At 42.5% G+C, this 23,373-nt stretch overlaps 1 protein-coding gene across 1 annotated transcript in view; it reads left to right on the top strand.

Moving 5' to 3' along the window:
• The window catches only part of DEPDC1 (DEP domain containing 1), a 1,033,362-nt gene that overhangs the window by 887,460 nt on the left and 122,529 nt on the right, over window positions 1-23,373 (top strand). Inside the window, exon 9 of the mRNA XM_044085606.1 lies at window positions 6,716-6,888. Within this exon, the coding sequence (XP_043941541.1) occupies window positions 6,716-6,888 (173 nt within the window). The remainder of the gene's footprint in view (window positions 1-6,715; window positions 6,889-23,373) is intronic.

The raw sequence follows: 23,373 nt of genomic DNA, 5'->3' as shown, positions 1-23,373 counted from the left end.
CTTCCCTCTATCCAAGTAAGGTATGGGCAACTCAGAAACTTGTAACACAGCCCTGAATTCAGCACTAGCCTGAAAACTGGACTATACTAGCTTAGAAAGGCGAGAAACAAGAAATTTATTTATTTATTTTTGAAAAGATAAGGCAAAAAACAGTAAAAAGTACACTTAAAACAGCTTTAAACGACTACAAGTGATCAGAAAAGGCTATCACACTTTAGTTTGTAGCCTACAACAGTTAAACAATTTATTTAAACAAAAAACAACTTTTTAAAAGTGCAGGCAGTCAAATAAGTACAATATGTGAAAAAAACAAGCTTTTAAATCACAATATGTGCTGGAAAATCAGCATTTAGGCAGAAAACAGTTAAGTACAGCAAGAAAATACAGAAAACTGCTACACAATCACTCCAAAGTCTCTCTTATAAGCTAGAAGGCTTATATCAGTTTAAGGCTTTCTAGTGCTTTCCAGTAGGTTAGTTACAGGAAAGATGGGAAACAAGCGCAGATGTGGTCTTTTAAACCAGAAAGTTGAAAGAGATGGACAACTTCCCGAATGGTTAATAAACTACAGTTCCTGGGCCAAGAACCACTCCTCTTGTGGTAGACAGGCTAACTAGTACTTACCACTCCCACTGATCAGGGTTGCCAGATTTCCAACCAGCCAGGTAGGGACGACAAAAAAAAAATAAATAAAAATAACACTTTCACGGCAAGTGAAGAACAAAAAAAAAAGGGGGTCTTTAATGCGGAACAGAGTTCCACATTAAAGAACAGTAGCTCTGAACTAAACACGGAGCTTCTAGTTTTTAATGCATTGCAGTTCTGCATTCAACACAAGTGTTTAGCGATTTTTGATTGGCCCGTATACCGGCATACGGGCCAATCAAAAATCGCTAAACACGGAGCTTCTCGTGTTTAATGCGGAACATTGCAGTTCCCGCATTCAACAGAAGTAGCTCCGTGTTTAGCGATTTTTGATTAGCCCGTATACCGGCATACGGGCCAATCAAAAATCATTAAACATGGAGCTACTTCTGTTTAATGCGGAACACAAGAAGCTCTGTCTTTAGCGATTTTTGAATGGCCTGTATGCCAGGTATACGGGCCAATCAAAAAAAAAAAAAAACACAAAGCAGAGGCTGGCCGGGATTTAAACCGGCAGGCGGGACTCGGGATCAGGCTGCTGGTCTCGGGACAGTCCCACCCAAATAGGGACGTCTGGCAACCCTGCCACTGATAAGCTAGAAAGTTGCACTCCAACACAAAGGCTTGGGGGGGGCTCAGAAGCTTACAAACAGTCCTGGATGCAGCAAATCTGTACCTGGACTAGACTAGTTACGAGAAAGGTGGGGATCAAGCACAAACACGGGCTTTAAAACCAGAAAGTTGAGAGAGATGGAAAAAACTGCCCAAACGGCCAATAAACTACAATTTCTGGGCCAGAACCACTCCTCTTGTGGTAGATAGGCTACCTAGTGCTTACCACTCCCACAGATAAGCTAGAAGTCTTCCCTCCAACACAGAAAGGCTTGCGGGGCTCAGAAGCTTACCAACAGTCCTGGATACAGCAACTCTGTATCTGGACTAGGCTAGTAACAGGAAAGGTGGGAAACAAGTGCAAGTGCGGCTTTTAAACCAGAAAGTTGAAAGAGATGGGGAAAACTGCCCAAACGGCAGTGAAATGAGTTTGCAGACTTGAAAAATTCTCTGTAGACTACTCTAACAGAAATACTGGGTGAGCAAATTGGTGTAACTTAGGCAGTGATGTGTTTTGAGCAATGATACAAAATCAGAATAGCCTAAACATAGTAAGGCCTTGCTTAGTTTAATTCTGGTGGCTGATAAAAAAGCAATTACTAGAAAATGGAAATAAACATCTAAACCAACTGTACTAGAAGTAGTGAATATAGTAACAGATAAAACAACTGGAAGTGTAATCTTTAGAAAAAGGTAGGAGCAAATTATGTAGAAAAAATGAAAATTGTGAAAACAATGCATCCAGAATAATGTTTTGGAGGAGGAATGGAGGTCTAAGGGAAGGCAGGAATTGAATGTGATCTGTAATGTTTGACTGACAATGACTGGCTAGAGTATAGGTGATATATAGTGTTTGTAACTGAAAATGTGTTAGTATGGTTTGTTTTCATTTATATAAATGTAAGATTGTCTGTCTCATAAGTGATAATTTAATAAAGGTGTTTCTTGTTAAAAAAATATTCAGCACTATCCATATCTGTGGGGACATGATAAGATGAAGTAGTTAGGTTATATGAATTAAAAGAATTCTATTATAGCAGCTAAGGATATCTAGGAAATGACTACACAAAAGATGGTACAAAAATTGAAAAGTTGGAAACTCTTAATGGATATGTATAGTAACATTCAAGCAGTGAAAATGTTTCTAGTTCCTTTTGTTTTATAAGCAAGTCAGCCTGAGGAAGATCATAATAAACAGTTGAAGGAATTTATTTGGCAGGGAAAACGGGCAAAATTTAAGTGGGATAAATTGTTCCTCCCCATAAAACAAAGTAATTTAGGACTACTGGATTTAAAGGGATACTTCAGAGCTACATAGTTGAGGCTTGTATGCATAACATTAGCAGGAGGTTACAAATCAAAGTGGAAAGGCAGAGATTCATAGAATTTTACTAGGCTGATGAACAGGGGGCTTTTCAAAGCCTAGCCAAGTTTTCCCAAGAACTAATAGTGTCCTGTATCCAAAGAGGACATTGAGGGCTAGGCATTTATAAGCCACCTCTATCCTTAAGGGACATGGGTGCCAGACCCCGTGTAAAATACCTAGTCCCCATCTACTGGTCTAGGTTGCGATTAAACTGGGTAATAAACTCAGTTTCACATGAAAGAAAAGCCTGTTTCATAGGAGAATCAGTATCTGGGACACACATCGTCTCTCCAGCATGTTCTGTTTAAGTCACATACAAAATTCAAGTTCTTATACCTTGTGTCTCTGGTACTCTTTGACTTGTGAATATATAGGAGGGTAAGTGTGGGGTTTGCAAATGCCTTATAAGCCAGCCATAGATTAATCCTCAACAGTCTGTAGGAAACTGAGTAGAGAGAAAAAGGGCTTTAAGGCACTCTGCATAAGGCAAGTTTGTTACACCTTGTATCCTTTTAGTAAGGACCCTCTGAGGTCACTCTAGTTGCTGCATATGCCTGGTCAGGTACATACCAAAAGGAGCTTTGTACTCTGGTCTGATAAGGGTGAAGTACAGTGAGATAATGACCTCTTTGGACCTAGATGCCATGCCCTTACTTATAAATTGCACAAAGTAAAAGGATTTCCTCACCACTGTGGCCTCTTGATGGTCAAAGGTAAGGCTACTGTCTATGTGCGTACCCAGATCATTGACCACTGGGTCAATTCTTAGGGGCATATTATCAAAAGGTAATTAGCCAGGATAGTTGACTTCCCAAAGGGTACAGTTACGTGTTTCTTAGCACTGAGTTTAAGACCATGTCTTTGGCATCATTTATTAGTTAGAGATGGACCTTTTAGAAGAATGCTAGTGTCTGCAGTGGAGTCGATGATAACTCCCAGCATGCAATTATCTGCAAACTTAGTCAGCCATAAACCTTTGGCATTTGCTTCCATTTTAGAAAAATTTATGCCAAAAGGAGTGTGCCCAGTACCAAGCCTTGAGGGACTCCGCTAGTGGCTGGCCTCACCTATTTTGACCTCTTAAGTCCTATCAGTGAGCCAGTTGGCTGTCCAGCAGGTGATAAAAGGATTTATCTGAAGTTAGCATGCGTGTCTATAATGCCTGAGTGCCATCATAATGAAAGCAGGGGAACTTCAAGAAATAGAGAGAGAGAGAGAGCAGCACTTTGGATGCAGGCCTGTAAGGAGAATAACAGCTGTACAGAATATTATGTAAAGTTGGAGAAAATGTTCAAGAATTAAGCCAACACAGGAATGGAGAAAGGAGATTTTACCAATAGGGATGACAGCAAGTAGAGGCATAGAAAATAGGGAAGAGGAGACTAGAATTTATTGGGGAAATTTGCTAAGGAACCAAGGTATTTGGAGTGGGTAACTATGGATGGAAAGATAATAGAGCTTGGGATTAGTACTAAACAGACGTTTGGACTGTAGGTTAGAAACTGACTTCCTTACCAGGGGTTGATGAGGGAGTACAGGCAAATAGAAAGGGATAGTGGAGTGCAAAGTGAAATACCAGCTCTGGTTGAGTTTTAGTTGTGTCTAGAACAGAAGCTGCTGTTAAAAAAAAGAAATAATTACTAGTAGGAAATGTTGCATAACTGTAAGTTTCAATCAGAATAGGTTAGAAAAAATTGGGAAGAGAGAATGGAAAGGCAGTATGTAAAGGAGCAGTTAGACATCTTTATGGCTCCCAAGAATGCAACAAAGTCCAGAAGGTTTAGGATTTTTGCATCGGTGTTTTCATAGGTATTTTCATATCACAAGAAAGCTTTTTGAGAATTTTTTTTTCCTCTGACAGATTGCAATTTCTGCAAGTGAGATACAAAAAGAGATGTAACTGGGAATGTTTCTTGGGAAAGTAAAGAGCTGGCATTTAGTTCCCTACAGAATATTAGAATATTTTGTTTCAAATGACGGGGTAGCAAATGATTATAACTAAGGAAATTTTAGAAAATGGAAGGAGCAAATTACAAACAAGAGGAATTGGTGGGAACAATACATCATACAGAATAATGTTCAGGAGGAGGAGTGAAATTTAAGGACAGGCAGGACTTGAGCAGTTCATGTAATGTTGAGTAATTGTTAAAAAAAAAAAAAAAAAGAAAAAAGAAAGCATACATGTACAATGCCAGAAAATAAAGATATTTAAATGTTTTCATTTCAGTAACAGTACATGTACCTACGTCATTGCTGAAAATGTGTAAATTTAATAAAGGTGTTATAAATGGTGTACAGGACAGCATGCCTAGTAACTATAATCTCGAACATGTCCACTCTACTTCTTTCCACATCCATCAGTGCTTGCGTGGGTACCCTTCTTTGAAGTTGCTCTTCCACATCTTTGCTCCCTTAGAGATGTAATGGAATTCTGCCCCCTTTGTTTTGCAAAAATGAAGGGAAGCCAGTTGGTGTTGGTGACTTTATAACCCTAATAGGACTGGTTTGTGCTCCTTTTTGCTTCCTAATTTACCAGGGACCCATCAGTCTAAAACTATGGTCTGATAGAAACAGCTAGGTTGCTGGATGACTTCCGTTATGGTGAAATGGGACAGTTCTCCATTGGAATGACCGGTATTTGATGCCTACTCATTTAGCTAACTGTGCGCATTTCAAGTTCTGGATGCCTTTTGCAGAGTCCCATCTTTCCTTGGGTAGGTTTAGATCCTGGGTGTTGGGGAGAAATTGGAACTTTGCACCAACTTGTTTGCAGCTCTGCTTGGTGAGGGTTGCTTCCCATTCCTCACAGAGACCCTACCTTCTAAAGATCTTGAACTCCTGGGTCAACTGGCATGCCAGTCAGCAGTAGAATCCCTTGCACTTTGGTGGAGGGATGTAACTGGAGTTAACTCAAGTCCTATTAATGATACCCTGCAAGTCTCCTGACTCCTTTGAATCACTGAGGAGGGTTTTTTGCCCTATGAAAGAGCTCATCTTCCTTTTCCTACTTCTTTTGAGAAGGGGTCCTTGCCCATGGACAATTTTTTTTTCCTTTTCCACATGGGAATTGGGAACAAGTGGGCATGAAGGAGGGCCTCTCACTTCCGAAGATGCTGCTGTTTTTGAAGGAGGCTGTTCTTAAGAGGTAACTGTTTCTGAGAGAAGATATTTTGTCTATCATATCCACCAGTGGAGTAAAGGGCTTTTCATTCCACCTTTGTGCCCCAGGTCTAAAAGACTGGTCTTTCAGTGCCATGGGGCTTTCTGCCTGTTCACCCCAGCTGTGATCTTTTCTGTTTCTGTAGTAGCAGATGCCTCAGGTTCTTGCTTGTTTTACCCTTGGCAGCCTTGGTCACTTCGGTTCTAGAGTACATGGGGTTTATGATGCTTCCTTCTGAGTCATCATCCTTATTGTGGCTTTAGAAGTGGACCTTTTGGCTTGGTGTTCTCAGCTGGTCCTACTGTGTTCCTCCAGTTCCCTTTGTCCATGTTTTTACTTTGTTGAAATCAGCCTGATTATAGAACCTGTCCCAGAGAGTCTTCAAAATTAGATATAAAAACACGTGTTCTTACCTTGTGAGGTGATCTGTGATGGGTCAGGGTGTTCTCTCTCTCTGCATGTAAATGGGTCCTGCAGCTGCGATTTGCTGATGAAATATACCATTGTACAATTACAGTAGGTAGCCAGAGCTTTTGTTCTAAATTAGATGAATTTTCATTGCTAGTGGCATGAATGTGACCTAGTGGATGGAGGGAGATAAGTGTGATTATATAATCAACATATGATGTCACCATATGCATTGTCTGTGCCTGTCCATTGCTGCAGGATGGAACTTCCAGCAAAACATACTGAATGTTGATCAGAGGGGAGATTAAACCCTGTCCTAGGATCTATAAAGAAGGTCTCCTCGTAGGTCAGTTGCTGTAATTACAATCTGTGTTTAATGTGGTTAAAAGACCTTGTCCATTGTACTTGTGCATCTCCACCGTTCAGGGAGTGAATGTGTCATGCAAGATGGAGAGATCTGCATGCTTTAAATATTGGACATTGCATGTCTCAGCCAGATAAGTATTTAACATTGTTTGTTGCAGGTTTGTTACAGCCTCATTTGGAAAGGGTTGCCGTAGATGCACTCCAGATTTGTTGCCTTTTACTTCCTCCTCCTAATCGTAGAAAGCTGCAGCTTTTAATGCGTATGATATCGCGGATGAGCCAAAATGTAGATCTGCCACGTCTTCATAATGCAGTGGGAACACGAACTTTGGTAAGAAGTGAAAACAATTTGCTTTTTGAATCATATGATTTTGTTTTTGTTAAAGAAATTCTAACAATGTTAGTCCTAGTTGATGATAGTACAGTTCCTTGATGTATTTTGTACCACTAGGTGTCTCACTTCCAGTATTTACTTTGCTCAGCAAGACATGCAGGGTTTGGGTTAAACCAACATTAGTATCACATTAACTTTACTTGGCAGTATATAAATCCAGATTAGTGCAGTAGTGAAGGGTTGTTATTAAACTTAATGCAAGTTTTTGTTTTGCACTACCTGGGCACTGCATCAGTCTGATTTCAGAGAGTAAAATGTGCCTTGGGTTGTGCATCGTAAAAGAACCAAAAAGTTGTTTGCAGGGTCTATTGCAGTTAGTCTAAAAGTAAAAAAATTGGGGGGGGGGGTTACAGCCATGAAGCACAATAGCAACATTTTGATGTACCACCAGTATATTGCAACAGTGGTGGACATCATTGGTCTGCATCCCCAGATCGACTTTGCTTGAGTCCTGTGTTGCACCAGGAATGTTGTTGTCTCCTTCACTCCTCTTCGGCAGTTCAAAAGAATTCTGTACAACGTAAAACTCTGAGAATCCAGATTCTAGGCCATTCAGCCAGAAAATAATGCCCGGTTTAAATAAATTATATGAAGGTAGTACGAGTTTTGTCAGCATCCTAATTTTGAAATGTTGCTTAGATGCCTTTTATTCAGTTAATTTAAAAATAAGATAACATTTATTATGTAGACAATGCACCTTTTCAGCCATAGTGTAAATATTATATAAATCAAATAGAGATTATCCCAGTGTAGAAGAGTAACAGAGTACATGTTATGCAAACAGTAACACGCACGACTGTGGCAGTAACAGTAAAATAGCACAACATTCAGTGCTGTGAGATGCAATGTCACAGGTGGAGAGCCTCTACACCCCGAAAGGCAGTAACTTTATGATGACTACCCTCAAGTGCGTCATTGAGTTTGAAAATGAAAACAGTTACCTGGTTTAGTGGATGTAAAACAATTTTATGTGTTGGGAAGTATGTTTTTGTTTGTTTTAGCATTCTTCAAATTTTGAAGAAAACCGTCTATAACTGAAATCATGTTAAAAGGAAAAAAGCAACTTATGAAATAACACTGACAGCTTTTGTTTGTTGGCAGTCATTTGCATTACAGTTTACCTGTTGGTTCCACCTAACCTATGCATTATTAAATTACAAAACTTTGTTCGTGAGCCAATTAATATCTCTATAATTAGAAACAAAGATGGCTGGACTCTGGTTAAATCAACACCACCATAACCTTGGACAGATGTGAAGTGTTTTATATAAAATGGAAACAGAAGTCACTTCAGTATAAATAGCAATGTATCAAATGTGTTCCACACATTATAACAAGATTATAATTGAATCAATCTCTTTGGCAGCCATAATCAGCACTGTTAATTCTAATTATAGTCCAAACTTATAATTCACAAGTATAGTAAATGGTCTTCATTGTGAAAAAAATCTGGTTTGCTCTCAAAAATATTTTTTTAATTAAGAATTAGAACAAGTGATTTTAAATATGTATTCCCTGATTATTTCTCTCTCTGTGCCACACAAGCATTTTGGGAACCTCACCAGTTTGAGCCATGTTTATGCCCAGTTCAGGTTGAGCTTCTGTGTATGGTGCCCCCTCAGCACAGAGATAGGCTTTGACTCCCTTGAAACCCTGCAATGGATTATGGGTAATCAGAAAATGAATAAAATGAAATGTATTTTTTTTATCAGCCTTTTTGAATGTCTGCAACTCCTTACTGCATTGTTTTGTTTGTAAGCAATAACTCTCAAGTGTATAACCAAGAATTTTGTTAATAAGTGTTGGTAAGCAAGGAGTTCATCCTGCCAGTGAAACCAAGCTGCATGTTAAATGAATGCATTTCACAACAGCCATTCAGGGGCATTCTGTAGCCAGTAAGCGTCGAGCTTATTTGAATAACAATTTTCTGAGATAAGCAAAATATTATCTGTTGGCCTTGCTGTTTTCGCAGCTTGTAGCAAATGTGAACAAACATCATTAACGAGGGAGTCACAAAAATGAGTACACATCTTATGTACAGATTCTGGTCCATGAAAGTGCAATATAATTTGCAAGTACCTGTAGTCATAGGCTTGACCCAGAGCACTTTTGACCCATAGCTCTCAGATGCTTTGCTTAAGAATTTTGGACAAAGTCAAAATAGTATGGGGTGGCAGGACAATATCAGGAACGATATGTAAATATTATTCTAACTCTATTAGAAAGTTTTAAAACAACAGGTTTTGCAGCAACATAAATGCTAAGAAGAAAAATAAGTATGAGAGCTTGTCTGGCATTATTCACTACCTGTAATCCTCAGTTTACCACAAAATCAAATAAAAATTATGATGGGAAAGGCAAAATCCGATGCATTCTTCATAATCGGTGACAATCAAAAGGGTGTGTTTTTGACCTTCAGCTTGCAGAGTTTAAGAAAGCATAGAATGTGGTGCTGTGAAAAACAGCACCATGGAATTTTTCACAGATGACATTCAGGAAACTGTAAGAAATAAAGCTTGGCATTGGATGTGTTTCAAAAGCAGATTAAATGAATAGATGCAGATTTGCTAAAAGGCACTTGTCAAGTGTTTTAAATTGATTTGGACAATGCATACAGTTTCAGTGGTACAAAGCTCTGCAATGCAAGAAGTGTTATCTGGCCCAGAGGTGGAGATATGCTTTAGAGAGGAGAGGAATGAAGGTCAGCAGGACTAAGACAAGACTATACGTGTGTGAATGAGAGGGAGAATACAGGAATGGTGAGGATGCAAGGAGTAGAGTTGGTGAAAGTGGATGAGTTTAAATACTTGGGATCAACAGTTCAGAGTAATGGTGAGCGTGGAAGAGAGGTGAAGAAGAGAGTACAGGCAAGTTGGAGACGAGTGTCAGGAGTGATTTGTGATGGACTGGTACCAGTAAGAGTGAAAGGGAAGGTCTGCAAGAGGGTAGTGAGACCAGCTATGTTATATGGGTTGGAGACGGTGGCATTGATGAAAAGATAGGAGTCAGAGCTGGAGGTAGCAGAGTTAAAGATGTTAAGATTTGCATTGGGTGTGACGAGGATGGACAAGGATTAGGAATCAGTATATTAGAGGGTCGGCTCAAGTTGGACGATTTGGAGACAAGGCCAGAGAGGTGAGATTGCGTTGGTTTGGACGTGCTGAGCAGGGATGCTGGGTATATTGGGAGAAGGATGCTAAAGATGGAGCTGCCAGGTAAGAGGAAAAGGGGAAGGCCTAAGATGAGGTTTATGGATGTGGTGAGAGAGGATATGCAGGTGGTTAGTGTGACAGAGCAAGATGCAGAGGACCGGAAGAAATGGAAACAGATCGCTTTGGCCACCCCTAATGGGAACAGTTGAAGGAAAAGTCTGGAAACGTGTTGCGAACAGTCAGTGCCAAGCAAAGTAAGCAGTGGCTTGTCAAAGGATATATTGAAATCTGGGAAACAATATGTAATTTATAGGCCTCCTTAAAAATGGAACTGAATGATGTCATTGGAAAAAGAGAAAGAAATGTTGAAGTGAGTAGTAGTTAATTGCACTGTTACACATGGACTTTATAAGAATTTCATGTGCAACTATGTTTACGTATTTTTTAGCTGTTAATATTCTGTGTTTTAAGTTGGTGACTGGTAAATATGATGCATGTTATTACACGGGATACTTAGTACTTTTTATATAGTCTTAAGATAGGATTGTTGTGTCGGAGTTTAATCAGTTTGTAAAATAAAATTATTTTTTATATTTGCTGTGCATCGTCTCATTCTATATGCATTCTTTGCTCACATGCCATTTAAAGAGAATTGTTACCAGCTTTTGAGAATTTGATTGTCACCAAAAGTTCAGTGAACCTTACTCACCATGATTTCAACGTAGGATTGCTCTCCAAGGAGTATTCCTATGAGATGGTACTGGAAATAATTTCTCCAAGTTTTATGATCAACCATGGGGACTGTAACATCCATAGACTTTAATAGTTGCGCCATTAAAGTTAGTTGACATACCTCCATGCTATTGCTATGAAGTTGATACTAAGAGGTACAGTAGAATTATGTATTTGGGCATATTCTTAATACAAATGTTTATGAAGCCTTTTAAGAAACTACCCACATACCATTGTGGTGGAAAATGCTTCACAGTGTGTACACAGTGTGCTGGAGCACACATCTTAAGAGTTCACTATTGCTGCTGAATCGTGCAAGCTCTGAGTGTTTCAGTGTTTCATACCTCATTGGTAGAAAGACTGGTAGCATGAATGAATGTACTACGTAACCAATAACAATAAAAGTTTTTTTCATTGGGAACAAAATATTCCCATTGCCCAGTAAATCTATTATGATTTGTTGCAGTTTGATATTACTCAACCTGCAACTGTATTTCCTGTTTTATCTGCTCTGGAGAATGTTTTCCTGATAGCCCATCTCCAGCACCTAAGAATATTGATATGCTATATAGGGGCTTCAGACTCGCAAATACTTGATCTGATGTCAGTCTTCACCCAGTCCTTGACAGTGGGTTCGGTCCTGAACCTTAGAACCGATTCGGCCATATCTTTCAGCTCGCGCTGTCCTAACTCTCGAGCCAGGCATTTCCCATAATGCTCCTCTGAAAGATTACCTCAGATCTCGTTTGCCGCTTCACAGACCAGATGTGTTTGTTCATTCTCTCAAGCCTTGGCCTAGTTATTGTAAGTGATTTCTAATCTTTTTTACATAATTCTTTCTCTTTTCATTCTTTAAATTCTTCTAATTCTTAGTACTTCTACCCACTCCTCTTCCTTTCGTAGTTAACTTTCTTCTATTTTTTTTATTCTATTCTACCATTGGTAGGCTGTCCAGTATTATCGTTGGTACTCCTTTTTTTTTCCATAAATACCATTAAAGGTATTCTTTAATACCATTGCTGGTATTTTTCTTTCCCTATTTCTTTCTTTCTAAAAGAAAAAAAAAAACTTTTTCCTTTCAACTTTTTGATTATGGCGGATCAACAAGAGAAGCTTTCTCCTTCAAAACCTTCTAAGGGCACCTGGGGGTTCAAGAGGTGTAAGAAATGTGAGGGTAAAATACCCAACTCAGGTGGACATACTCTGTGTGAGTACTGTCATGGAAAGATTCATTTACAAGAGAATTGTGCTATTTGTCACACGTTTTCAACCTGCACCTTAACAGAGAAAAAACTAATTTTGAAAGGGCTTCTCAAATCTAACTTTGACTTAGCCATCTCTAAGACCAGGGAGAAAACTAGTACTTCATAATCCTCTTCTAAAGAAAAGGCCTTTCTTGGTTCTGAAGTCCTTGGAACTGACTAGAAAAATGGCTAAATCTTCCTCAGTACCAAAGAGTTCATTGGCACCAGAGGAGCTGACTACATCTACAAAATTGGCTTCGGAGCCGACAGCCTCTACCATGGTACCTACTGATAAATCAGTATCTAAGCAATTGGGGCTGCCTGCACTCTCAAGAACTTCCTACTCCCCATCTGTGGACACGTTTAGAGATACTCCATTTGTGGAAGTGAGAACCCTGAGATCTCCTTCCACTGCATCTGTACATTCTACATAGAACTTAAAAACCTCACAGAATCTATCAGAGGCAGATATTATGAGACTGGTGGATCAGCTACTTGTGGCAAGAGACTTGTCTTTGGTTCCCAGCCAAACTGGCATCAAAACTGTCTGTCCTCTGACCCCCTCATACCTTCCTCCTCCAACTCTTGATGGGCATTTGGAGCCTTCGATCCTGACATTCCCGGCTCTGACTGACTCTGTTCCGGTAGCATCTTCGTCTCCATTTCCGAGAACCATCTTGAGTATTTCCGACCTTTCGGCACCGGAGACCTCCCTGGGTCAAGACTCTCTGGTCTGGTCCGAGATGCATGGTAGCTTTTCAGTTCTTTCGGAACTGTCTGTGTCTCTCGGTGCATTGGCCACTGTAGTGTCGACCCGGGCTCCTGTTCTGGTGGCAGTCTCCTCGGTGCGTGGTGTGACCCTAGCTCCAAAGGAGTCTATTTCGGTTCTGGGCTCCCATCCCTCTACGAGGGGGGCCTGCCTTCCGTATTATGGAGAAGGCATTATCTATTGGGGGTTCTTAGTCTTTGACATCCCTGTCAGGACAGAGTTCTACTTCCTCTCGACCTGCGCATCCATTAGTCTGACCTCCAGGACAGAGGGCAGAAAAGTCCCAGGTAACTCCTACTTTAGTGGTCTCATCTTCAGACACTTCCCCAGATCATCTGCCTGAGGAAGTCCCTATGAAGAGGAAGTGCAAGAGGAAGCACTTGGACTTCCCTGGAAGAGTCTTACATTGAAGATACTGATTTTGATGGGGGGAAAGGTTCCCCCAGTTCACCCCCTGACGAGGTTTCCTTCGGGGATATCCTAGAAATCCTGAAACAGAGAGGTGGCTGGTCATCCATTCAACCTTTCTCCAAGGACTCTGTATACCTGGAGGCTTTTCATGCCCAGCCCTATACCTCTTGGATCTCTCCACCTGCTGACGATCTTATTAAATTGATCACTCAGCGGACATGGAAGATGTCCGACTCCATAAAGCCAATACCCAAGAGACCTGACCAGATGATAGCCCCTAAAGATGAACCACATTTGGTCTAAAGGGATTTCTGTTGACCCCATGGTGATAGTGGCTGCCACCAGAAAGGAACTCGCTGAAGAGAGTCCCACTATCCATCCTCCTAACAAGGAGTCTAGGACTTTGGATAGATTTGGGAAGCATGTTTATGCTTCAATGAACTTCGCTCTAAGGTATTTGAACTATATGGCACACTTTACAAGATTACAGAGAGATTTGATTAAAGAGCTTTCAAATACTCTGTCAGGATCAGCGGCTGAAGGGGTCCGGGACAAAATTTCCTCTCAGCTTGCAACCCTTGATGCTATCTCTAATTCATCCTTGAGGCTTATTGCGCATGCAGCTGAAGGGACGACCAGGGCAGCGGGTTCAGGCATAGCCATTAGAAGGCATTCCTGAATGTGCTTGTGTGACTTTGCGGAACCATTTAAAACAACATTTGTCAATGCTTCTTTTGACGGATCCACCCTTTTTGGCCCCAAGGTAAAAGATACCCTAGTCAGATGTGAGAAAGATGGTAAGACCATATCTGCCATAGGTATACGTTTCTCCATTCGTCATAGACCTTATTCTAGGAATCAGAGTGGGAGACCTTGGTTTAAAAAATCCAAAGGTCCTTTCCAGGACTCACGAGGCAAGGACTTCCCCTGGGGCAGAGGGGTAAGCAATGGAAGACACCGTTCTAGAGGCAAAAATGGACCACAAAATCAGGGGTCCAGAGAATCTTTCTCTGGAACTTCCTATCAGCATTCCTGAGCGAGGGCCCGATTGCCTTCCTCTGGAGGCACACTGGGGGTGATTGTCCCTGCACCTACATGCCTGGCAGTTGATAACTTCAGACAAATGGGTGCAGGAGATAATATCCAGAGTTTACAAAATTCCACTAGTTATAAGTCCCAAACCCCGCAAAACACTCCCAGATGTTCCACCCAATAAAAGGGAAGCAGCAGTCTTGGAAATTCAAAAACTGCTCAAAAAAAGAGTCATCCAAAAAGTCCCACCAGATCAAATAGGATCTGGGGTTTACTCGAGATTCTTTTTTAGTGCCCAAAAGAACAGGGGACTCTGGAGACCCATTTTGGACCTCAGCCAGTTCAACAAGGCTGTCCAGCAAACCAAATTCCGGATGGTCTCTGTTCAATCCATATTTCCGTCCTTGGAAAATGGGAACTGGATGTGCTCTGTAGACCTCCAAGAACTCTTATTGCCACATAAAAATGTAAAAAAGCTCCAGGAGGTTTCTGCACTTATGGCTAGGAGCCAATCATTACCAGTTCAGAGCACTGCCCTTTGGCCTCACCACAGCCCCCAGGGTGTTCACCAAATGCATGGCAGTAGTTGTAGCTCATCTCAGACTGCAAGGTTTTCGAGTCTTTCCATATCTAGACTATTGGCTTCTCACCGCTACCACCAGGCATCTTTTAGAACAGGCAAGAGGCTACACCATAAATATTTGTATGTCACTAGGCATAACAATAAATTTTGAAAAGTCCAACCTTCAGCCATCTCAGCAACTGAATTTCATCTGTGCTCATTTTGACACTGTCTCAGGGACAGCATGTCTCCCGCCAGAAAGACTGCAACGCATCAAGAGTCCTAGTCAGACAAATTCTTCAAAACAACAGGGTTTCAGCAAAACTTATTCTTCAAACCTTGGGCTTCATGGCTGCATCAATCACTCTGGTTCCTGTAGTGAGGTTTCATATGCGAATCCAGCAGTGGTTGCTAGCTTCCCAATGGTCTGTCACACATCAACCGATGTCGCATCTAGTTTTGATTACCAACTGTTGCAAACAGGATCTCAATTGGTGGCTACACTCCAACCAGATTCTCTTGGGCCGGCCGTTTATTCTTCCTCAGCCCCAAGCCATAGTGACCACGGATGCTTCCCAGATAGGGTGGAGGGGCATTATCTGGGATAGACAGTCCAAGGCACGTGGTCCCAATTGGAGGCCAACTTGCACATCAGTGTTATAGAAATGAGAGCAGTGCTATTAGCGTTGCAAGCATTCCAAGATGCCCTTCCTCTCGGGCCAGTAGCAATTCAGACAGACAACATGTCAGTAGTCTGGTATATAAACAAACAAGGGGGAATCAAATCTTACCCACTGTGTCAAGAAGCACTCAGAATTTGGCAATGGGCGATCTCTTCCAACTGCTTTCTGATACCAATGCACATATCGGGAAGTTCCAACGTGATAGCTTCACACGTGTCTTTCAATCCTGTAGTGGCGAACAAATTATTTCGCCATTGGGGCCAACCTTGCTGCTACCTGTTTGCCTCTCCCCTGAACAACAAGTGCAGAAGTTACTTTGCCCTAATCCCCCCCTCCAGGGGAGTCGCCCAGAGACGCTCTCCTCCACAATTGGCCTCCTGGTCTGTTATATGCCTTTCCCCCATCTCCTCTCATATCACAATTCCTAAAGAAAGCCAAAAGGACAGAAAATTCAGTAATCCTCATTGCTCCCTACTAGCCTCGACAAGTTTGGTTTCTCTTCCTTTGGCCTCATCTAATTTGGAAACAATGGATTTTGGACCCAGTTCCAGATCTGCTAACCCACCCAGAGGGCATGGTTTATCTGAATCTCCAACATCTCAAGCTCACTGTGTGGCTTCTCCAATTCCCATGATTACCAGGCATCCTTTCCTTTTTTCTCCTGTCCAACGTATTATTGCTCACCACAAGCCTTCTACTAGAAAACTGTATCAAAGCAAATGGGAGAAATTTACTAGCTGGGCCTTGAATAAAGGACCTGGACCTTTATACCAGCCCCATTCATGAAGTTTCCGATTTTCTAAATACACTTTCTCAATCTGATTCCTCCACATCTACGATAAAAGTTAATCTGGCAGTGATTTCAAATTTTCATTCAGGATTGAATGACTCTTCTCTAATATCTCACAAGCTTTATAAAGCTTTGTTAAAGGGACTCCTGATACTAAAATCCCCATTTAAAGAACCAGCTCCCCCTTGGGATCTAACTATTGTTCTTCAAGCCCTTACTAAGACCCATTTCGAACCATCAGCATCTTGTGACTTGATGATTTTATCCTGGAAGGCTATGTCTGGTGGCTATTACCTCTGCAAGAAGGGTTTCTGAGCTGCAGGCCCTATCATGCAAATCACCCTATCTAATCTTCCATAAAGATAGAGTTGCACTCAGAACAAATCCATCCTTTTTACCAAAAGTAGTCTCTGAAACCAACATTAATCAGTCAGTGCAATTACCAGTCTTTTTCATAGGTTCATAGGTGTGTACTAGGCTAATGGCCCTGGAGCCTTTACAAGCCTAGCCCATAGGATTACCCTGGAATCGTGCCACCTGACCTTAGTTTCCAGTGCCTCTGTCGAGTAGAGCCACTGGAGTGATTCCCGGGGTGAATTTACCGTTTCCCATCCACTCATCAAGATTCCTCTTGAAGAGGGCCAGTGAGGTGCTCTGTTTGACATGTATGGGAAGTCTATTCCATAGCATGGACAGTCTCTGGGTTATGAACCTGTCCCTCCAGCACGTTTTGTTGAATGTGGTAAAGAGGTTGAGGTCTCTAGAGTGTGTGGTGTGGAGGGATTGGGATTTCTTTAAATGTAGCATTTCTAACAGAGCTGGGTCAGACATGGCTTTATAAGTCAAGCAGAGATCGCCCCTAACTAGGCGATATGAGACCGAGAGGAGCTTTTTGAGTCTGTCCGTATAGGACAAGTGTTTAAGGCCTAGGATCTTCTTTGTGAAGTACTTTTGCGGCCTTTCCAGTTGCTGCAGGTGTCTAGTGAGGTACATGCCAAATGCAGTGTTGTACTCTATAATTGGCCTAATGAGGGAAGAGTGGAGGAGACAATGACCTCTTTCTTCCTGAATGCAAAACCCTTAGTAATAAGATGTGCCACATAGAAGGACTTTCTGACCACAGTGGCAGTGTGGTGGTCAAAAGAAAAGTTGCTGGCAACCTGTGTTCCCAGATCTCTTATAACGCCTTCCGTGTTCAGTGGACTACCATCGATGTGTTAGTTTATGGGAACTTGTCCCAAAGGGGATGACGACAAATTTTTTGGCATTGAGCTTAAGGCCATGGTTCTTATACCAGTTGTTGGTCTCAGTGGGGCCTTTCTGTAGGATGTCAACATCCCATAGGGTGTTAATGGCTCCCAACTTGCAGTCGTCTGCAAACTTTGTCAGCCAGAGTCCCTTCTTGTTGGACTGGACTTCTGAGAAGTAAATACCAAACAGGAGAGGACCCAGGACCAATCCCTGTGGGACTCCACTTGAGACTGGTTGGCAGTCTGACTTGGAATCTGCTAATTTCACACTGTGGGTTGTATCTGTGAGCCAGTTTTCAACCCACCTAGTGATATATGGGTTGATGCCTAGCTTACTGAGTTTTTCTATGATTCCTGAGTGGGGAATGGTATCAAAGGCCTTGGCCAGATCAAGGTAGGCTGTATGAACCACCTTGCCTTTATCCATAGCTCTGGTGACTGACTCAAAGAAGTCGACCAAGTTGAGCAGGCATGATCTACTCTTCACAAAACCAAACTGTGTGGGATCCAGAGTTTGCAGATTCCCTATATCCTTGTTTATTAGGTCCATGATAATGCGTTCCATAGCTTTGCATATCAGACTTGTCAGGCTAATGGGGTGATGGTTCCCAAGGTCTGTAGTCGCTCCTCTTTTGTGGAGAGGGATGACTATAGCAGTGCGTCATTCGGTAGGGACAAAGCCTGAGGTGAGGCTGTGATTGAACAGGGCACACAGGTGAGGTGCCAGTTCACTCTCTGTAGTTCAAGTAGAACACAGCCAGGGATATTGTCAGGTCCCATAGAAGCTGTATTCTTGGCCTTGGACAGTGCTGTTTTAACTTGTGCAGCAGTAATACTGGGTGCCTGCAATCTACTGGTATTGTGATTGGCCCTTTGGGGGGGGGAATTGGCACTGAATCTTTCGGTCAGTATATTGGCAATATCTGTTGGCTCGGTAAAGGAGGTACCATTGTGCAGTAGCTCAGAGCAAATCTGGGTATTGCCGTGGAGGTTCTTTACATAACTGTAGAAGGCCTTGTGGTTGTCTTTACTATCTGCTTTAATTCTGTTTTCATAGCTAGCTTTAGAGGATTTGATGAGGGATCTCAACTTTTTGTTGAGGCTGATAAGGGAATTTTTCCAGTCTTGGGACTTCACCTTATTCTGCTTCAGTTTCCTCCTCCTGTTGTAGAGTTTGTTTATGGCAGGAGACCATCAGATTGGCTTCCTTTTATTGGAGGAGAGCATCTTGGTTCTATTGGGTATGGCGAGATCCATGCATTTGTGTACTTGTTCGTACAGTGCATTGGTGTATGATTCGGCGGTAATGCAACTATTCTCCATTTGCATGGGTGCACTGAAGTTAGCCACCTCTGTTCTTAGGAGCCCAAAGTTAGTTGGAGAAGTTTTTCATGGTGATTACCTTTGCGAGGGTGGGAGGGGATGTAGATTTCCAAGGTGATTAGTTTGTGGTCGGATCTAACCAGAGAGGAGTTGACTATTGGTGTAGAGCAACGGAACCCCATGTAAGTAATGACCATGTCAAAGATGTTGCTACCTCTAGTGGGGGTAAGAATGAGCTGGTCCAGGGCATTGGAATTAATGAATTCCAGTAAACGTTGGGCAGGTGTATTGGTACATGAGTAGTTTTCCTAGTTAATGGAGGGGTATTTAAAGTCACCCAGTATGTGTGTGTTAGGTTGGACTCTAACATTCTCCAAGGTGCTTAGGAACATGGAATGAGTGTCTTGGGACATGACTGGGGATATATAACAGGCTACAACCTGAATCGCTGTACTTACCCAATGTTAACTGCACCTGAAGCATCTCTGATGCATTATGTTGGGCTACTTGTCTGGAGGTGTTCGCATCCTTTATGAATATGGAAACACTGCCACCTTTGGAGCTTTGGTCGAAGTTCTGGGGCCGAAAGGTGTGGAATGAGTTATAGCCTGGTAGTGCAGGGGTGCTCTCTGCTGCCTTGAACTAGGTCTCTGTTACAGCACAAATGACGATATTCTCCATTTTAAGGAGTGCTTCGAGTGAGTGCATTTTGAGATTTAGACTTCTACCGTTCCCTAATTTCTCTAGCAAAGAGGAATATGCCCTTTATTTACTAGATGTTCACAGACAATTATGTTTTTATCTTAACAGAACTAAAGAAATTAGTAAATTTGATCAGTTATTTGTAGCTTTTTCTTCCTTCCATATGGGTAATCCAGTTGCTAATGTTACTTTAGCTAAATGGCTCCGAGGCTTTATTACTTTCATCTATCATTCTAAAGGACTTCAACTTCCCAAACCAGTTCAAGTCCATTCTGTGGCGACATCAGCAGTTTTTTTATGCCAGAGCTTCTCTAGACAACATCTGTGCAGCAGCCACATGGTCTTCTCATCATACCTTTATCACTCATTACAAATTAGATCAGGTCTCGAGGGGTCGAGCATCCTTTGGCTCTATGGTGCTTAGAAATATTCTTCCGTGAGACCTCCCAAGGCTTACGTAGCTGGGGATTCTGTCCCACTGTCAAGGATTGGGTGAAGATTGACAACGTCAGATAAAGAAGGTACATCTTACCAAAACATTCCATCTGTGTTGTCGATCTTCACTAATCCTTGACATCCTCACCCACCTTCCCCCATCCTAAGAGTCTTAATAGATCGGGTTAATCCTCAGCTAGTTTCCCTTTACAAACTCTTATATGGCCTCGAACTGATTATTTTCTATATTTGACCACATTTTTGTTTTTCGTTATACTACTTATTTGGCAAACACGATCTGAGGTAATCATTGTGAGGAGCATTATGAGTAGTGCCTGACTCGAGAGTTTGGAGAGCACGAGCTGAAAGACATGGCCGAGTCGGTTCCGAGGTTTGGAACCATACCCACTGTCAAGGATTGGTGAAGATCGACAACACAGATGGAATGTTATGGGTAAGACACAGCTTCTTTTTTTCCAACCTTAAAGTAGATCCTGCAGTGATTTTCGTATCCTAAACTGCTTCCCCTAGACATATTGCTAATGTTAATCACATTTCCTCTGACAAGGATGAGAAACTTTTTGACAGGTTTCAGAAGAATGTTTATACTGCTGCCACTTTTTAACATTCATATTTTAAACTGCCAGGTTCATGTTCTGTCTTTTGAGAACATGAAAAAAATCAACTGTTAACCTTCACTGTTCTTTGGAGGACAATTCTTTGAAGGCCTCTTTTGTTTGCTCCTTCTCATGTAATTATGCATGATTTAGAGTGTTTTTATGATGCTGCTGATCCTGTCTAGATGTAAATTGGGAAAGGGCTAGTATTGGCTATGAAATAGCTCACTTTCTTTACTTGGCAAAAGGAGGAATGCAATATGTGTTACAGCAGTTTCCTGCACATTTAATTCTGAGAGCCCAAATTAGTGAGCACACAAATATATAACAAAAGTATGACAAAGCAGTTAAAAAAATTCTTGAACTGTGGCTGTTCTGTTACAGTAATAAATCAGCAGTACAATATATTGCCAGAGGTCCTGCATAATTAATTGTGCCTACTGTGTGTGATGTACCAGTTATAGAAAACATGCTGTAAAAAGTTAGATCTGAAGTAGTTGACTTCATTTGATCATCAACCTGTGGGGATCGGATCCAGATCGGATCCGAGACAGCAGCTTCACTGGCATCTGATCAGAGTTTCAAGCTCCTCCCCTTACCAATAATACACCTCCATCTCCTTCCTTCTCTCAGATCTCGTTTGCCGCAGCCTGCCGAGCATCATGGTCTCAGAGATCCAGGTGTGGTAAGTTTTGGGAGTTTGTGTTTTTTTTGTGGTGTTGGGTAGGTTTTCTTCCCTTGCCTTTACCTCCCCTTTAGCTGTTGTGTTTAAAAAAAAAAAAGTTATTTGAGTCAGTGTTGTGCCTTCCTCACCCTCCCTCTCCTTGTTAGTTAGCTTGGGTGTAAGTGTGTGTGGTTGGCGAGTTTAGGGCCTTGTGCCTCGTGATGGCGGAATAGCAGAAGCCCATTTTTAGGAAGTGCACAGAGTGTTGGCCACAAGTTGTCCCCAGCTGATGGCCACACTGTGTTTGGTTTGTTTGGCAGTCTCCCATCTTGCTACTGCCTGCACTATTTGTGCAAGATTTAACCCCAGGGCCCTGAAAGACCGTAGGGCTAAATTAGTTTTAAGGGGACTTCTCCCTGCTACGGAGGCAGCTGTCTCCGCTTCTACTATGGTCACTAATGTGACTGCATCTTCTCCAGCTACTGTTTCTTCCCCTTCCTCCCAGGCCGGGACTAAACCTCCTGCCAAGCAGTCTGTGGAAAGGGAGCACAGGAAAGACAAGGGAAAAGGGAGGAGGAGATCTCCGGACCGGTCAGGTCCTCCTCAAAAGCAACAGGTTATGTCCAGGCCTAGTTCTCCTCTGCTCCGCACGCCCAGATTCTTGCCGGAGCCAGAGGAGCCTAGACCTTCTTCTAGAGCCTCTCCACCAGAAACATATCTGAGGCAGACATGGACAAAATGATGATAAGGTTTATTCGAACCCAGATTCAGATGGGGGTCTTGCCAGCTCCCTCTCCCTCTGGAGGGCGGAGCTCGCTTCCCTTTTTCACCCCGATAACTCCTTCTCCAATCTGACCCCCGGTATTGGAGTTTCTGGATCTGAGAGGTCTCGGATTCAGGGGGTTGGCACAGTTACTTTGGGCGCATCAGACCCAACTTGTTCGGATCTGAGCGGCTCTCAGAGCCAAAGCCTGGGTGTTGGATCCGAGTGGTTGGGATTTTCTCTGCTGGCACCAATGTCAGGTCACATCACTCCCCCCCCCTGGTATCTCTGCTCCTTTGAGCACGGCTCTAGTCCCCTCGACAGATCTGGGGAGAGCAGCTTCCTTGCTAGTCTCCTAGGAGGCTCGCTCTCCCTCGGCTTTCAACGTGGTGGAAAGGGTTCTCTCCAGTGGATCGGGGTCCCTGGCCATCTCCTCGGATTCTGCCTCGGCTTTGGGTACAACTTCAGCCATTTTGCCCATCCAGGGACAGCCTGAGCTCGATGTGCCCCAGAATTTTCTCCTCGTGGAACCACAGATGGTTTGCGAGTCCCCTCTCTGGAGAGCCCCACCAAAGAGGTGCCTCACAAACGAACATGCAAAAGGAGGCACTTGGGATCCTCCCCAGAGTCCCTGACTGAGGACACAGATTTGGAGGAAGGGGAAGGTTCCCCCAGATCACCTCCTGACAATACGATGTCTCCTTTGGAGACATCATGGAACTCCTGCGGCAGTGTGGGGGGGGTGTCTGCCCTCAAACCTTCCTCTGATGAGTCTGTGTTTCTGGAGGCCTTTGGCACAGCCGCATCTACCTCCTAGGTATCCTCATCAACCGATTTCTAAGGTAACCATTGCCAGATGGATTTCCCTTTGCATCCTTCAGGTTTACAAAGATAAGAGGCATGTCACCTCCAGGTAGGATAAATTCCCATTCTACCAGGTCCATGGCTATGTCAGCGACTTTTTGGTCTAGGGTGTCTTTGGATGATATTTGTTCAGCGGCTACTTGGTCCTCATCTCACATCTTCATTTCTCATTATAAATTGGACATGATTTCTAGGGGGAGAGCATCCTTTGGCTCCACTGTGCTCCAGAATATCCTTTTATGAAGGCCACCCAAGAGTTTGGTAGCTGGGGATTCTGTCCCACAGGTTGATGATCAAATGAAGTCAACTGCTTCAGATAAAGATGTTATGTACTCACCATAAAATTCCATCTGAGTAGTTGGACTTCATTTGTCATCGACCGTCCCTCCATCCTTCCCCCGACATTTCATTATGTTCTTACTTTGGTAG

The sequence above is a fragment of the Protopterus annectens genome, chromosome 10.part0, assembly GCF_019279795.1.
Source record: "Protopterus annectens isolate FY-2018-M chromosome 10.part0, PAN1.0, whole genome shotgun sequence".
In the NCBI taxonomy this organism is placed as follows: Eukaryota; Metazoa; Chordata; order Ceratodontiformes; family Protopteridae; genus Protopterus; species Protopterus annectens.
The sequence above is the reverse complement of the archived record's forward strand: the minus strand, read 5'-3'. Positions and strand labels throughout refer to the sequence as shown.